The 16,020-nt window shown below is 53.9% G+C and overlaps 1 protein-coding gene and 2 long non-coding RNA genes across 5 annotated transcripts in view; 2 read left to right on the forward strand and 1 right to left on the reverse strand.

Moving 5' to 3' along the window:
- Positions 1-1,527: 1,527 nt before the first annotated feature.
- On the reverse strand, positions 1,528-9,269 carry LOC111939100 (uncharacterized). 3 transcript variants are annotated; one of them, XR_015279408.1, is made up of 3 exons: positions 8,954-9,269; positions 7,653-7,841; positions 1,528-3,465 (listed from the first exon to the last, which is right to left on the reverse strand). It is a non-coding gene; the product is annotated as an uncharacterized LOC111939100 (long non-coding RNA). The 3 variants fall into 3 exon arrangements; XR_002869171.2 differs by having other exon boundaries at positions 1,528-1,916; positions 8,954-9,154; XR_002869168.2 differs by having other exon boundaries at positions 1,528-1,916; positions 8,679-8,977.
- On the forward strand, positions 2,730-5,306 carry LOC111939101 (uncharacterized). Its single transcript, XR_015279409.1, has 3 exons — positions 2,730-2,770; positions 2,938-3,155; positions 4,149-5,306. It is a non-coding gene; the product is annotated as an uncharacterized LOC111939101 (long non-coding RNA).
- A 1,329-nt stretch (positions 9,270-10,598) lies between the features above and the next one.
- Positions 10,599-16,020, forward strand: part of MAN1C1 (mannosidase alpha class 1C member 1) — a 57,857-nt gene continuing 52,435 nt past the window's right edge. The window contains exon 1 of the mRNA XM_086863836.1: positions 10,599-11,304. Within this exon, the coding sequence (XP_086719962.1) occupies positions 10,738-11,304 (567 nt within the window). The 5' untranslated portion in view covers positions 10,599-10,737. The remainder of the gene's footprint in view (positions 11,305-16,020) is intronic.

Genomic DNA, 16,020 nt, shown 5'->3' on the forward strand with positions numbered 1-16,020 from the left:
AGTGCTCCCAGTGTCACTTCCCAGCTCCCAGTGTCACTTCCCAGCTCCCAGTGTCACCTCCCAGTGCTCCCAGTGTCACCTCCCCACTCCCAGTGTCACATCCCAGCTCCCAGTGTCACCTCCCAGTGCTCCCAGTGTCACATCCCCATTCCCAGTGCTCCCAGTGCTCCCAGTGTCACATCCCAGCTCCCAGCGTCACATCCCAGTGTCACTGGGCCACTCCCAGTGTCACCGAGCCACTCCCAGTGTCACGTCCTCGCTCCCAGTGTCACATCCCAGCTCCCAGTGTCACCTCCCCTATTCCAGTGTCACATCCCAGCTCCCAGTGTCACGTCCTAGTGTTACTGAACCACTCCCAGTGCTCTCAGTGTCACATCCTCACTCCCAGTGTCACCTCCCCTATCCCAGTGTCACCTCCCAGTGTCACTGGGCCACTGCCTGGATCCCAGCCACCACCCCCAGGTCTAATTAATGGAATAAATTGTGTAAAAGTCCTAAATCTGCTCCAAGGTGGCACTTCTGTCACTTCTCCAGCACAAGTGACAGCAAGGAATAAAACAATTGCGTCTCTGGCATTTTTTATTACTTTTAACGTGCTGTCTTTCCCTTTTATTTTTTTGTGTGAGTTACTGGAAATTTAAATGATAATGGTATGCTTCACTTAAAGAAAGTATCCATAGCAACAGGAACATCTAAATTATTGCAGGCTGATCACTTCTCTGCTGGAGTCACATCACACTCCTTTCAAAGGCAGTCCCAGAGGTGCAGGGTTTTAATAGACTTTTTTTTTTTTAAATCTTTTTTTTTTTTGCAAATAAACAAGTGAACACACAGCACTTTCTCCATCACCTGCAGAAAGATCTAAAGTGAATAAGTGCTGGCTCAATTTGCTACCCAGAGAGGAGGAGCTGCAGGTTTGATCTTTAATCAGACTTTTTCCTCGGAGTTGCTGGTTATTCCATGTGGAATTGTGTCCAGCTCAGCTCCTGGAAATTCTCTGGGACCAGGGGAAAGCAGCAAGGGAAGATCTCTGATCCCCTGAGGAACATCTTTCTTTGATTCCCAGCTGGCCACGGGTTTAGTTCTGGTTTATTCTTTCCAAATCCCTGCTTGACAGGACAAGGGGGAAGGGGTTAAAGCTCAGAGCGAGGGGGATCAGATGAAATATTAGGGAGAAATCCTTCCCTGGGAGGGTGGGGAGGCCCCTGGAGTGTCCCAGGCCAGGCTGCAGCACCTGGGATGGGGGAAGGTGTCCCAGGGCTGGCAACGAGGTGATTTTTATTTCCCTTCCCACCCAAACCATTCCATGATCCCCCAGAAAACGACTTCAGCAGCTGCCTGACCTTCCACAGCCCATGGCTGAGAGAACACCCAGATATTTTTCTTCCATCCTCAGCGACTTTTGGGCTGAAACAGCTTTAAAAAATTCCTTCACTTCAATCACGACAAAAGCCCGAGTGCTGCATGCTCCGAGCTGTCAAACGTGAGAAACAAACTCGCTGCAAGAAATAGAAAGGCTTCTTTTCCTTTTCTTTTTTTTAATTCCAATCTCAATTATAGGAATCAGATGCGTCATCTGGATCAATAGTAGGTTGAGATTGCTCAGCCAGGAAGAGTTTGGATATAAAAAGCTGCAGCTGAGAGGCTTCCTCCGAGCTCATGTGTTATTGTCAGTGGAATGATGACACTGAGCTGTGTTTGCAGCCTGTCCTGGCCAGCTGAGGGGAAGAGCAGAGCTTTAATCAGTGTCCTGTGTGTAGGAACAGGATCCTGAGCCCAGGCAGATCCTGGCATGGTCAGGAGCAGCAGGGATTTGCCTTTGATTCCCACTTTGATTTGAATTTTGCTGTGGAACATTCCCGGGTCCTGCCCCGCACCATTCACGTGGATCTGTCTGCACAGGGCAACGAGGCAGCCTGAAAACACATGAAATATTTCTGATCACTGCATTCTTCCCAGAACAAGATGTGCAGATGAGTGGCTGGGGCTCAGCCAGCCCAAAGGGAAATGTTAAAAACAAGGGAAATATGAAATTCTTGGGGTGATTTGGTTTGTGAGGAAGGTTGGGGGAGGCTGCAGATTTTGGGAACGGAGTGAGGCAGTGCCAGGGGCCAGGTGAATCTTCTGTCAGCCACTTTCAGATCAGCCTGGCTTCAGGTGAGAGTTAAAAACAGAGCACAGCAGGTGGGTGGTTGGAGAGGGATGAGAACGATGCAAAAAATCTGCTGGACCTGCAGATCCTGCTTGGGTTTGAAAATCACAGCTCCCGTGAAATCACCCTCTAATAAAGAGCCTGAAACAGGAACCTGTCATTTCGTGGTTGCTGCATGAGGCAGAGGATGATCCAAGTGGCTCTGGCAGAGCTCCGTGGTGCAGCTGGAGTCAGGAATATTTCCTGGGCATGGATCACACCGAAACTCAGAGCTGGGGCTCTCCCTGCCTCCTCAGCTCCCTCCCAGCTGCTCCACATCAGCTCAGGTCTCCCCCTCCACAGCTGGAGACCAAATCCACCTTCCCACCTCTCCCAGGAACCAAATAAATCCCAAAGCCACAGCCACAGGCTCTGGAAAGGATTTGTTACCTGTGGGACGGGGCCAGGTTTGATCCTTTCACATTTATGTTGGAGGATCTGTGAGAGTTTGGGGGGTAAAATGTGTTTGTGTGTGAAAAGAGCCTGTGCTTGGCTTATAGGGGACGTGAGAGGCCAGGCTTTGTCTCTTCATGCTGGTTAAACACGGTGGTGGTGAACATCAGGATGGAATTGGGGAAGGTCTGTGAGAATCTGGGTCGCTCTGTGGGCTCCTGTTGGTGTTTCCAGCTGCTCTGGCTCATGGAATGTGCTGGGAGAGCTCCTGGGGCAGGCAGGAGAGCTGGAGTCACCCCCCAGCTCTGCCAGCCTCGGTGAAATGTCACTGAACCCTTCTCTTCGTCCCTCAGAGCCTCGGGAGGAGCTGCAGGCTGGGCCAGGGGCTGGGAAACGTCCAGGCTGAGCATCCCCTGCCTCCCACCGCGGCTCTGAGAGAGAAAATCTCCTTCCAATGCCCATTTCAAGGCGCCTGCCATGATGAGCCTGGGGTTTATCTGCTTTGGGCCATCTCAGGAAGGTGCTGGAGCCATCCCACATCATCTGGAGAGGAGAGGAGCTCCTGGCTGTGGTGAGAACATTCTGCTCTGCCTTTCCTCAGCTGGCTCTGAGATGTCACCAGAGCCACCAGGCCACACACAGCTCTCAAAAGTGTTTTTAAAAGATCATTTCCTCTCTCTGAAAGGCCTCTCCTTTTTGAGGAGTGAGGAGGTGGCAGCTGCCTTGGGAGGAGAGTCCCCTCCGTGTGACCCGAGTGCCACCAGCCGCTCCATCAGCAGCCCTGGCTTGTCCTGCTGTCTCCAGGAGTCTCAGCAAGGGATGTTTGCAGGCTGAGGTTCCTCCTGTTTCATCCCTGGGAGCTCAGAGCCTGCACTGGGCTGCTGCAGGATGAAATGGAAAGAGCCCTGAGCAAGTTTAGGGGAAGGCTCTGGAAGCTGCGAGGCTTTAAAGGCTGAGCTGGGTTTGCCTCGGGCCATGCACACGGCGCTTCCCCGGGCTCTGCAGGCATCTCCCAGGCTTTGGGATGCTCCTGGATGCTGCAGCTCCGTCCATCCCGCAGATGAGGAGTCCCAAATCCACCCCCTGTGTGCCCCACGGCCCTGAGGGCTCACTGGGACCACTCAAGTGGTCACAGACACAAAGCCCCAACCTCAGATGTGCAGAGGTGACCTCGCTCCTCCCTCCCAGGCAGCTCAAAATGAGCAATTCCAGCCTCTCTCCCCTGGTCCTGCAGATTCCTCGTGCCCCACAGGAGATCAGCCTGTCCTGAGGGGCTTCAAAGAGCCCCTAAACCTGGGAGAAAATCAGCGCTGGGGGGTTGGCATTGCTCCACCGCTGGACCGTGTGTCCCCTCGGGTCTCACCAAGAAATTTTGGGGTTTTTTTTCTCCTTCCCCAAGCCAGGACTGAAGGACACAGCCCTGAGCCATTAATTCCCTTCCCCCAGCATTCCTCCATCCCCCTCTCTCTCACATTCCTGATACCTGGCAGGTATTTTTACAATCCCATAATTGTTGTTTTCCCCAGCTCCCAGTTTTCTTTTTTGTTTTTTCTTTTCGTTCCAGCCTGGCCACCTGGGCAGAGCCTTTTCCATCTGTATTCAGCCTGCGTGGCTGGAGCAGCCCCTGGGAGACAGCACTAAAATCTGTGAGCTCCTGCAGCACAACATCTCCTGGGTGAGGGTCCAAGGAAGAGAATTTTGGGGTTTTTTTCCCATGAATTAAGGGTTGCCCTGCAGTTTTAAAGGAGTAAAAAAAGGAAAGATGGAATCTGTGGGTGCCTGTAGGAGATTTGTCATTTTGTGGAGTGATGAGGCTGAGCCAGCACCACGGAGACACCAGGAAGGAAAAAACATTTCCCTGGTTCACACCAGCAGAATAAAATTATTTCATTTTCTACTGACCCAGGACAAATTGAGAGGCCACTGAGGACATTTCTGAACGGAGCTGGAGGATCAAAACCCTTCTCCCAGCAGCAGCAGGGGCTGTGTGACCACTCAAGGACCACAAGCAGCTCCTGGGTGGGACTGGGAGAGCAAACTCCAGGGTGAGGGGAGGCTGAGGCAGCTGCAGGCTGTGGCTGTGTGACATGAGCAGCGTGGGACAGCAGCAAAATGACAACAATTCAGTGCTGACCTCCCCAGGCTCTGCTTAAATTTAGTGCAGACAGTGATTCATCCCAGCCAGGTCGGGAGGGACCCGTTCCTCAGGTCAGGACAGATGAACTTCACCCTCAAGGTGACTGGAAAGTTATTTTGGGCTGTAGAGAACCCTCTCCTTATTCCAGTGACTATTTCAGTGTTTATTTCAGTGCTTTCAGAGCACAGCTGGAGGGGTTTGGCCCCACAAGGGGAGATGGGCACTCAGGGAAAAACTGGATTTGTTTTCTTCCTCCCTGACTTATCTTGGGGTCTGCTTTGCCTGACAGGTGAAGTCTTAGGCTGGAAATTATTCTTAGACCTTTCCCACTTGGGATCTTATTTCTGAAGCCATCTAAAATAGGCTGTTGCTCCACATTCACAGGAGCAAATTCACAGCGTTCCTCTGGCCCTCTCCTTATTTAAGCAGGGCAAAATGGAGCACAGGAGTTCTGGTGATGCTGATTTTAATGAAAAAACCAGGAAAAAAAAAAAAAAAGCAAAAAAGCTGCAGCCTGCTCCATTAGTCACCTGGTGTTACAGGAAAGTAATAAACTAGGAATGTTCCTGCTCTCTCCTCCATGCACCTTATGTTGTGTTTCTGCTTTTGTACCATTTTTCAGCGTCTTTGATATTTTTCCCTGGCACGCAGGAGGGAAGATTGTTGAGATGTAGACATTTACCTTAATTAAACAAGATTCCTCTTCTTGTGAGAGCTCGTTCCTACACAATTCTGGTGTGAGGGACTCAGGTTGTTATCTCAGATGTGAATGGGGTTTTTTCCCCCTCTCCTGGGACAGAACATGAGTCTGGCTGAGGTGATGGGGTTTCCATTGTCTCTCCCCTGCCTGCAGAGGACTGGTGGGATTCTCAGCAAGGCTTCTGTGCATCCCTGAGTGTGATTCTTCATTCAGAAAATTAAAATCTTTTATGTAGGCATGTGGAGTTAAGGGCAAAGCAGCCAGACCTGCAGATCAGTGTGTTATGATGCCCCTGAATTCAGAGCTTTGGGGGACCAAATATCCCCATTTTGTGTGGTCTGGATGTGGCTGGAGCATTTCTGTAGCTTTAGGTGAGGCAGCTGCTTTCTCTGCCCCGTCCATTCACCCCTGACTGGCACAGAGGGGGCTTAGGAACCCCTTTTTTTTGCAGGTTTAGCTCATTGAAATTCTCTAAATGAAATCAGGACAAGCCCCACTTCCAGTTTATCCATTTCTGCAACTTCCAGCCTGCAAATTCCTCCTTGGCAATGCAGGATGGCCAAGAGATGCTGAGGGGATCATTTGAAGGAGGAGAAAGGTGTTCTTTGGAGCAGCCTTTCTTCACCTTTATCCTTTCCCTCTTTCTCCATCAGTTTTCCCACACCTGGTGCTGCTCCAGCTATGCTGGCTGAACCCCTCTGGCTTCTCCACCCTCCCTGCACAGGTCACAATGTGCAGATCATTTCTTTCCTCGCAGCTCCAGTTCCTTTCCAGCCTACACAATTCATCCTTTGGGGTGTTTGGCTGGAACAATCCCCCAGCACTCGGTTTAATCTGCCAGGCTCTCCTGGCCCTCCATTCCTGCTCCTTAAATACCTGAGGAGCGCTGCAATCCATGTCCAGATAACGAGCATCCTTAATTACCCGGGCTCCTCCGCAGCCTCCTGCCCTCTGCTCTGGATTTCTACAGCCTTAAAACAATCGATACCACAGAGATTTCTCCTGTCCTGAGTCATTACAGGCCATCAGGGATTGTTTTGTTCGTTCTCCCCGCTCGGAGTTTAGGGCTGCTGTTTGCAGAATGGCCCGGCCAGGTTTAAATGTCGGGGTTTGTCCCGATCTGATCCCAAGCAGATAAACCAGGGGCAGCTCCTTCCTTCCTCTCTCTCCTTCCTTCCTCTCCTTCCTTCCTCTCCTTCCTTCCTCTCCTTCCTTCCTCCCCTCTCTGGGTTGGCTCTGCCCCTGAGCCTCTCTCCCATCTGCCTGCTCCATCCTTTCGTGGCTGTGATGCCCAAAAATCCCAGCTGGAGCGATCCCGGGAGCCAGAGAGGCTTTTCTGGAGCTCTGTTCCAGCACTGAACCAGTTTTCTGCTCTGAGAGAGGAATAAACATCAAAGCTCTTTAAAAGATAGTCTGGAGGCTCGAGCAACGATTGGGCCAAACTCCTTTGCCCTGAGTGTTATCTCTCACTCTGTGCTTTGTTTCCTCACAGAAAGGTGGATATTAAATTCTATTTTTCTTATGCCCATTAAAAAAAAAAAAAAGTAATTTTCTCTAAATTATTTCTTCCAGAGCTGCTAAAAAACCAAGAATCATAATGCAGCAGGACCCCCATTTCCCCAGTAATTACACTCTGCCTCCTAACTCCTTCAACAACAATTTCTCAATTTATTTTACTTCCATCTGGAACTGCAGTCACGGGCAGAGCTGGGCTCTGTCTTATTATTGCACAGACAAAATTGTTTTTAAAATGCAATTAAACATTTACCTTGAAGACAATGCTTTGTCTTCTTTAAGAAGCATAATATCTTAATTTAACCTAATCTGGAAAACCTTCCATTTCCAAGCTTTTACCTCCAAGACAATGCTATGCTAAAACACAAAGCATAACAAAAAAGATTTCCTAATTTAACTTAATTAAAAGATAAGCCTCCAACTTTTCCACCAGAGCTGCCTGGAATGAGGAGCGAGGCGTAGCCCTTTGGTTTGCTCAGAATTGTCTATTTTATCATCCCTCTGCTTTGCTCTCTGCTGTCGATTTTTTTTATTATCCTCCTTGATGCCCCCAAATCCTCTTAGTCCAACCTTCCCCATCCTGGGCCCTTCCCTAAGAAGATCAAGGGACCAGCACTGGAAGAGCAGAGAGATTTGGTTTGATGGGGCTTTGTTTGGTTGGTTTGGGTTTGTTGGGTTGTTTTTTTTTTTAACAATGAGACAAAATGAAGCCTTACCTGATGCGTGAGGTTTCCCCAGAGGGGAGAGGAGATTTGAGGAAGGTGAAGGATTATTTCTGTTCAGTCTGAGCTCAGGGAAAGCTCAGGGAGCGATGGTCTCTGGCTGGTGATGGTCGCTGAGGTAGAAACGCTGCCAGAATCCATCTGTGCTTAAAGTAGTGGGGCTGGCAGGGCTCTGTCCTCATCCTGAGCACAACCAAAAACAAACCGTGAGGAACCTGCCGAGGAGGAGCAGCTCCATCCCTCCCTCCTCTTCCTCACGGAGCACGGCCCAGGCCGCGGTGCCCGCAGCTCCCTCACGCTCGGCAGGCCCTGCCTTCAACCACGGCGGAAAGAACGATGGCAAACCCAAAACATCGAGATGCAAATCTTCCTCTGAGGAAGGAAGATTCCATCTTCCGCCTTCAAGATCTGCTGGGCAGCCACTGGAGGTGAAAACTTCGGGGATTTTTTGGGTTTATTTGGACTAAACCTGAGGCAGTTGTGGAGCTGTGAGGAAGGTGAAGTAGGACGACGGGCGGCCTGGGGTCAAAGGCAGCTCCACGATCCCTTCTAGCCCTTAAAGCGGTTTTCAGAGGAAAATGACAATATTAGTTGTGTCTCTGGTTCTCAGGGGGGAGCGTGGGGCCCGCAGCAGCCCCAGCAATCAGCTCAGGTATTTGTCCCCCGCGGTGCTGGTTATTGTGCAGCAGGCACACACTGAGCGCAGCCAGACACAAACCACAGATGATTTCTTTCCTCTCAGCTCCGGCTCCTTTCCAGCCTACAAAATGTTCCCTTTTAGCTCTTCCAAGTTTAGTCACAGCCGTTCTCTGGTGGCTGTGTTTATCCTTTCCTGAGAGCCTCATCCTGCCCCTTCCACCCATCCAGTTATTCCTGAGGGGTTTCAGATGCCTCCGGGTGTGGGTGATGCCCTTTCCTCCTTTTCACTGCTAATTCTGCAAGCTTGAGGGTGTCTTTTGTAACATTTACAAGCAGAAACTCTAATTCATCACCTTCCCCTATGGTACAGTATTAACTTACAGGGTCACTCAAATTTACCGGGTGATACATTGAAGGTTAAGGTGTGGATTTAACGATTTGGGATTAGGAAGCGTTTCACAGCACTTGAACGTGGGCTTCTATAAACCAGAAAAGAGGTTCCCAAGGCACCTCCACAGCCCCTCCCCTCGTGCCAGGCAGCGAGGCAGTGCCCCCCAGGGTACCGAGCTCCTCGTGGGGGATGTGCGGGTAAATCGGTCCCTCAGAGCCCTCACGGTGCGTGAGGCTCGGAAACGGCACCAACAGCTCCCCCTTACCCGCCGAACCCTCACAGCCTCTGCAGCCGCCGCGTGCCCGCAGCCCCTTTTTAAAGTAGCGGCGCCCCCCCTCCGCCAATCACAGCGCGGACGGGGCGTCCCTCGCAGCCAATGGGAGGCGATGACTGGAGAAAAGGGGCGGGGCCATCCCTCCTCGAGCTCGAGCCGGGCAACTGTGGTAAACAAGGGGGAGGTCCCCGCGGCTTCCCTGGCGCGGGCAGCAGCCAATGGGCGATCCCAGGCGGGGACAACCAGCCAATAGCGAGCGAGGGCGGGCAGAGCCGTGCGCGCTGATTGGCTGGCGCGGCGGCGGAGTGACCGTTGGCGGGAGGGGGCGCGGCGGGGGCGCGGCGGGGGCGGGGCCGGGCGCTGTCGCAGTGAGCGGCCGCGCGGGCGGGGCTCCGTGAGGGTACCGGGCAGCGCTGCCCCGCCGCTCCCCGCGCCCGGCACGGGGGAGGGCAAAACCGCAGCCTTGCAAGGAGCTCGGGGCAGTTAAGCGCTTCCCTCCTGCACGCTCGGATGGGCCGGGAGAGGAGCTGTCCCCTGGGGAGCGCAGCATCTTCCCTCTCCTAATTGAGCGGGCACCCATGAGCGCTGGCAGCAGCGAGGGGCTGTCGCTTTTGGGATGAGCGGGCAGCACTGAGAAGATTTTGCTCGCTGTAGGAGCCAGAGAGGCTTGGATTTGTCAGAGGGGTGAGTAAACAGCGCTGGGGGTAGGAGAGCGTCCTCCCCAGCGGGTGTGAGGGCGCTCGGGGGCAGCGCTGCCCCTGCCCGCAGGAGAAGGGGAGATTTGGGGGTCGCACGTCGGGGTTTGAGCCGTGCCCTTCTGGCTTGCGGGGTCTGAAAGTTGAGCTCTGTCTCTTCCGCAAGGAGAGGATTTGTGTGGGGGTATGGATAACTCCAGCAGGCAGAGATTTGGGAGAAATTTGCCGGGATCTATTAGGCAAAACCAAAACCCGTTGATTTAGCTTTTTTTTTTTTTTTTTTTTTTTTTTTTTTTTTTTTTAATGACTATTTTTGTGCCTCAAGAAGCTCAGCCCGAGCCGAGCTTTCCGCATGGCTGGTTTGCAGCCCCATCGTCCCCAGCCCGGCAGCTCCCGGCAGAGGAGCGGAGCAGCCTCGTCCCTGGCTGTGCTGTCCCAGGGCACTCTGCCCCTCCTGGGGTGTCCCAGAGCACCTCGTCCCTGCCGGGGTTCTCCCTCTTGTCCCCCGCCAGCAGAGCCCGGCATCCCGGCGCTGGAGGGGAGATGGTGCAGAGCTGGGAGCTGCTCGCACACCGGAGAGTTGGTGCCAAGTCCGGACAGAGGGAACCGAACTAGTGCCGCTGGAGGGTGGGGAACCGGCCGGGGACAAAGGCTCGTCTCGCCGGCCGCATCCTCGGCAGTGTTGACTGACCACGCTCTTGTCTCCCCCCGCCCCGCAGAAATGCTGCAGCATGAACCCACCGCCGCCTAGAGAGACGGGCTCGCACCGCCCCGGCGCCGCTGCCTGAGCCAGCTCCGGAGCACCGGCCGGCCGGGAGCCCGCACCGGGAGCAGCCCAGCCCAGCCCCGCGCCGCCGCTCGCCGCCCGGCCCCGGCGGGATGCGCTCGCCGCCGCCTTCATGCCGGCAGGGGGGACGCTGAGCCGCCGCTCCGCCCGGCCCGGAGCCTCCCACGTGCGGTCCCCGGTGAAGGCGGCCGGTGGTGCCCAGGGCGGGCCCCGCTGAGCCTTTCGCCGCAGGAGGCAGCGGCAGTCCCCGGCGTGGCGGCGGGTCCCGCCCGGCGGCCGCGATCCGGTGCCCCATGGTGGTGCTGCGGAAGCTGCCGGGCATGCCGGGCTGGCCGGCGGCGCTGGGGCTGCGGCTGCCGCAGAAGTTCCTGTTCCTGCTCTTCCTCTCGGGCCTGCTCACGCTCTGCTTCGGGGCCCTCTTCCTCCTGCCCGATTCCTCCCGTTTCAAGCGCCTCTTCCTACCCCGCCGGGCCACCGCCTCCGCCTCCTCTTCATCCTCCGCCTCCTCGTCCTCAGCCTCCTCCTCCTCCACCCGCGACACCGACCTGCCCCGCAGCCCCCCCGCCGCCGCCGAGCCCCGCCACGCCAGCCCCGCCGCCCCGCGCCGCCTGCGGGAGAAGCTCCGCACGGGCGCCCGCATGGCCGGGCCGGCGGCCCGCACCGCGCCCGGCTCCCGGCAGCAGGTGCAGGGCTCCGAGAGCCGAGCCCAGCCCGCCAGCGGCCCGCCCCCGGCCCGGCAGACGCGGGCCCCGTTCCGCTTCGACTACGAGCGGTTCCGCCGGAGCCTCCGGCACCCGGTGCGGGGCGGGCGGCCCGGAGAGGACCCCGAGACCCGCGGCCGCAGGATGAAGATCAAAGAGGTGGGTGAGGAGCGCGGGCAGCGCTCCCGGCCGTGCTCCCGCTCGGTGCTGCCTCACCTCCCTCCGTGACCCCCATCAGGCAGCCCTCGCCTCAGTGCTCACATCCCCCAAAGGCAGCCTTCACCTTGCTTCACCTCACAGCATCATCTCAGGTGTGTGTCCCCTCAGTCGGCCCTTACAGCCGTGTCGCCATCAAATCTCCCCTCACAGGTGTGTGTCCCCTCAGTCCTCACCTGCCGGCAGCCGCCACATCTTCCCCTCAGTCAGCCCTTGCCTCCCCTCACAGCCCTCAGTCAACCCTCATGGTCGTCACCCCCCTCAGTTTTTGGGGCCATGTCTACCTCGGTCCTCATGGCTGGGTCCCTTCTCAATCTCCCATCTCTGCCCTCAGCCATGTCCCCCCTCAATCAGCCATCACTGCCCTCAGCCGTGTCCCCCCTCAGTCAGCCATCACTGCCCTCACAGCCGTGTCCCCCCTCAGTCAGCCATCACTGCCCTCACAGCCATGTCCCCCCTCAGTCAGCCATTGCTGCCCTCATGTCTGGGTCCCCCCTCAATCAGCCATCACTGCCCTCACAGCCATGTCCCCCCTCAGTCAGCCATCACTGCCCTCACAGCCGTGTCCCCCCTCAGTCAGCCATCACTGCCCTCACAGCCGTGTCCCCCCTCAATCAGCCATCACTGCCCTCAGCCGTGTCCCCCCTCAATCAGCCATCACTGCCCTCAGCCGTGTCCCCCCTCAATCAGCCATCACTGCCCTCAGCCGTGTCCCCCCTCAATCAGCCATCACTGCCCTCAGCTGTGTCCCCCCTCAATCAGCCATCACTGCCCTCACAGCCGTGTCCCCCCTCAGTCAGCCATCACTGCCCTCAGCCATGTCCCCCCTCAATCAGCCATCACTGCCCTCAGCCGTGTCCCCCCTCAATCAGCCATCACTGCCCTCAGCCGTGTCCCCCCCTCATTTCCCCCACTGCCATCACCCACCCCTCACCTCCCCATCCTCGCCCCCATTTCTCGCACAAGCTCCCTCCTTTTGCCAAGGAGGGTGGCAGGAATTGGGGTGTCCCTTTCTGAGGGAGGGTCCCTGTCACTGAGCACACACCTCCACTCACCGGAGCAATGTGGGGGCTGCCCAGTGGGGTGTGACTGAAATCAGTGAAATTTCAGCTTGGTTATTAGGGGGGAAAAAAAGGGTTATAGGGGGGAAAAAAGCCTTGCTTGGTGGGAGATGCCTTTGGTTGTGCAAGAGCCTCCATCCCTGGTGGGGGGTCAGATTTACACAAAAACTGGGAGATGACAGAACTTGGCTGGTCCACGGGGATGGAGACAGGGACAGGATGTCCCTGTAGATCCCTGTGGGGCTGGAATTGTCACCCACTGCTGGGAGGTGACCCCGCCGAGCCGGGGTGGCCCTGCTGAGGGGGTCCAGGGGTGCCAGAGGGTTTGTCCCCGTGCCCCCAGCCCGTGCAGGAAAGCCTGGCAGCCTCACAGGCAGCACGGAGCAGGCTGTGACCCACTTAACCAGGTTTGTGTGGGATTCGATTGTGGCTGTCGGATCCTTTGCCGTGATGGATAACCAACTTGGAGGGAATTCTGCTCTCGGAAGAGGTGCCAATAAGTAAAAAGCATAGATTTAATTAAGCAGAGTGTAAATTTCCTGGGTCTGTGCTCTCACAGAGGTGCAGGCATCCAGTGATGACGCTGCCCCGGGTTGAAGGGAGAATTGAGTCAGGGAATAACCCACTGAGGGCTTTCATCCTCTCCAAACTGCATCTGAAAAATGGTTTTTAAAGCTCCCCTCCCGGTATCTTTGTCAGGCACTAAAACAAAGGCTGCACCGCTGGTAAAATTCCAATTCCTCTACCAGGCAACCAGACACAACACACCCAGGGGTGCTGGGTTCCTTTATGATCCCAGGAGGGATTGAGGCATCCTTCCCTGCTGCAGGGTGTTTGGAATATTCCAGTGCCCAGCCCTCACCTGGCTCTCTGCAGATTCCCACCTCCAAGGTGTGCCAGGGAGCACGACACACCCGGGAATAACCCAGCTTCCACTCTGTGCCAGCAAATCAAATTGAAAAATCAAATTTGGGGGAAGCGAGTGGCATTCAGTCCTTCATTTGGAGTTAATTATTTTTTAAATATAGCATTATTTCAAGCTGTATGGATTCAGCCCCATCTGTTTCTAACAGCCATAATCAGTGCTGGGTAGCAGAGTTAGAGTTTTCAAGGATGAGAATCCATAAATATTAGTTTTATGCTGACAGCTAATTACTCTTCAAACAGAGCCCTTATTTCTTAAAAGTGCCTACACTTCTATTTATTCAGAGAGAGAGAAACAAATATGGTGCTGAGATATGAGGCTGAACACGCAAAACAAGGGAGGGTGGTGCAGCCTGGGGAAGAGATAAGGTGTGTCTCTTTTTGTTAATCAAAAAGACAAGAGGAAAACAAACCAGCAAGGTTAGAAGACAAAATGCTGCATAAAAAGAAACAGATGGAGGAAAGAAAAAGAATTTCAAGGAAGAAGTGATGATACAGCCTTTGGATTAGCAAATGTTGCTCAGATGATGTGAGATGCCAGCAGGGCAGGTGATGGCTGTGCTGAGGTGTTTGCAGGAGCTGCAAGTGGCTTTTCCCTCCTTCCTGCAGAGCTTTCAGTCCTTTTCAGCTTGCTAAAACGAGTCCCAAACGGTCCTTGTGCTGGAAGTTTTGTTATTTTCTTTGCCTTCCCTCAAGCCATTCTCACAGGTCAGCACCTCTGTAACAGGGAGGAGGATGGATGTGGATGGGATTTGTTGATATTTTCCCCCATCTTCCTGCCAGATGAAAGCCAGGAGGAAAAACTGGTGCATGATCAAAGATGCCCAGAGGTGATGCCCAGCCTAGAGACTTTCTGTTTTCCACAGGACCCTTGGGTGTGAGGAATTGCAGCCAGGAATCCGAGCTGGTGTCCATTCTTTCCCACCACCTCTGGGCTGCCTGGTGCTTCAGCTGAAGAAGAGGCAGTGCCATGGCTTTTCTGGCTGTTCTGTGTGCAAAGTGGCAGCTCATGGAGCCCTGCTGGACCTTCCCTGCTTAAAAAAAGTAGAATTTAGAGCTGGAAGCCTCGTGGCCTCTCCCACTCTGTTGCTGTTTGGGAAAGGCCTTTGAAGCTGAGGAGCAGGAGCCAGGCTGGGCTGGATCTGCTGGGCTGATGTGTGTGTGCAGGTAGCTTTACCTAAAAAGACAAGTCCAGGGTCAGTTAACAGTTGTTTTCTTGAGAAATAAAAAAAGAGAGCACCTGTATTGCAACAGCCTTTGCTGCTAAAGGTCACTGGTCACCTGGAGAACGGCCTGGGATCCACTGCTGTGTGTTCCTGTGGGCTGGGGCACTCTGACCTTTCCAGGAAAGCTGCAGAAAGCCAAATAACAAATCTCCCCATGCTGCAGGTTGGGAAATTTTGGAAGGGATTATTCATCTCTTAAGATGACCTCTGGAAAAGGTATTAGTTGTGTAATTGATCAGTCAGGCATGGCTTTGGGGATTAGCTGATTTTTTTTACATGTGCCAAATACAAATCACTGATGCTCAGGAGAAAAAAGAGAAGTGGTTGTAGCTGGAGAGTGACTGCAGAAATGCCACGGTGGGATTCCATATTTATTTGCTCTCAACAATTTCCAGATCAAATTGGCTCAGGGAGAAGTCAAAATTATTTCCCCTCCAACTGCTGCCTCTGCAAACTCAGCCTCAGATGTGAGGAAATCAGACCGTGTGGTTCCTGCCTTCTGCATCATAACCAGTAATAAAGATTTTGCTGGTGGAGCTGAGCTGACAGTTTTGCTGATGATGGATGGAGCCAAACAGGCTGCTCCTTGCTGCACTCCTGCTGCCTTCGACTCCTGGATCTCATAGGTGGGGGAGCAGTGGGGAGCCAGGGAAGAGCATTTCTTTAAGGTATTTTTATACCAACCAGTGCTTAAACACAACCACAGGAACCAGCCAGAGCAGCAAGTTCATCATCAAATACTTCCTGCTCAGTCATGGGATGTGAGAAAAATGGGAACAGAGATTTACTGTTTTTTTTGTCTTTTTTTTTTGGGTGCAAAAGGCATGTTTCCATGTCTGAGGTGTGGGAATGCCTCATGCCTGAACCTGACAGCGTCCTTTGTCCCTTTCAAATGAGGGAATGTGTCAAATCCAGGCAGGGATTTTTCCCTTGGATTTGACACCCACATTCATTTCCTCTGGATTAGTGGTACCAAAGCCTGTTTGTTTTATCATCCTGGCTTTTTCTGCCATCTCCAGCTCCACCTGCCTGTCCCCTGTCCTCTTGTAGCACAGCTGTAAAGATGTATTTGCTCTCAAAAATCAGGGGGGGAAGGAGGCACCACAGCCACTGTACACAGCATCACTCTGCACATCAGCAGGTGGATCAGTCTTTCAAACACAAATAACCTGACACTTTATCACTAGAAGATAATTAGCAAGAGACAGGAATGTTATCAGGAGCTCAGCCTCTGCTGAAAGCTGCTTGGTGTTGGTTGATGGGTTCCCTTTGTGTGATTTTGACTGTTGTGACCACAATAAAAAAATTGCTCATTTTTAGGACAGAGCTGGGGAAGTGCTGCAGGTTCTCCCGAATTTTTTTGCCACAGCCCTGACCCCTGCCAGTAGAAGTCTCAGCTCTGGTGCTGGTTGTCTCTGGTACAGCTGTGTGGGTTTGGGTGTTCTGGA

Source organism: Cyanistes caeruleus, chromosome 26 (assembly GCF_971803275.1).
Source record: "Cyanistes caeruleus chromosome 26, bCyaCae1.hap1.1, whole genome shotgun sequence".
NCBI classification, from domain to species: Eukaryota; Metazoa; Chordata; class Aves; order Passeriformes; family Paridae; genus Cyanistes; species Cyanistes caeruleus.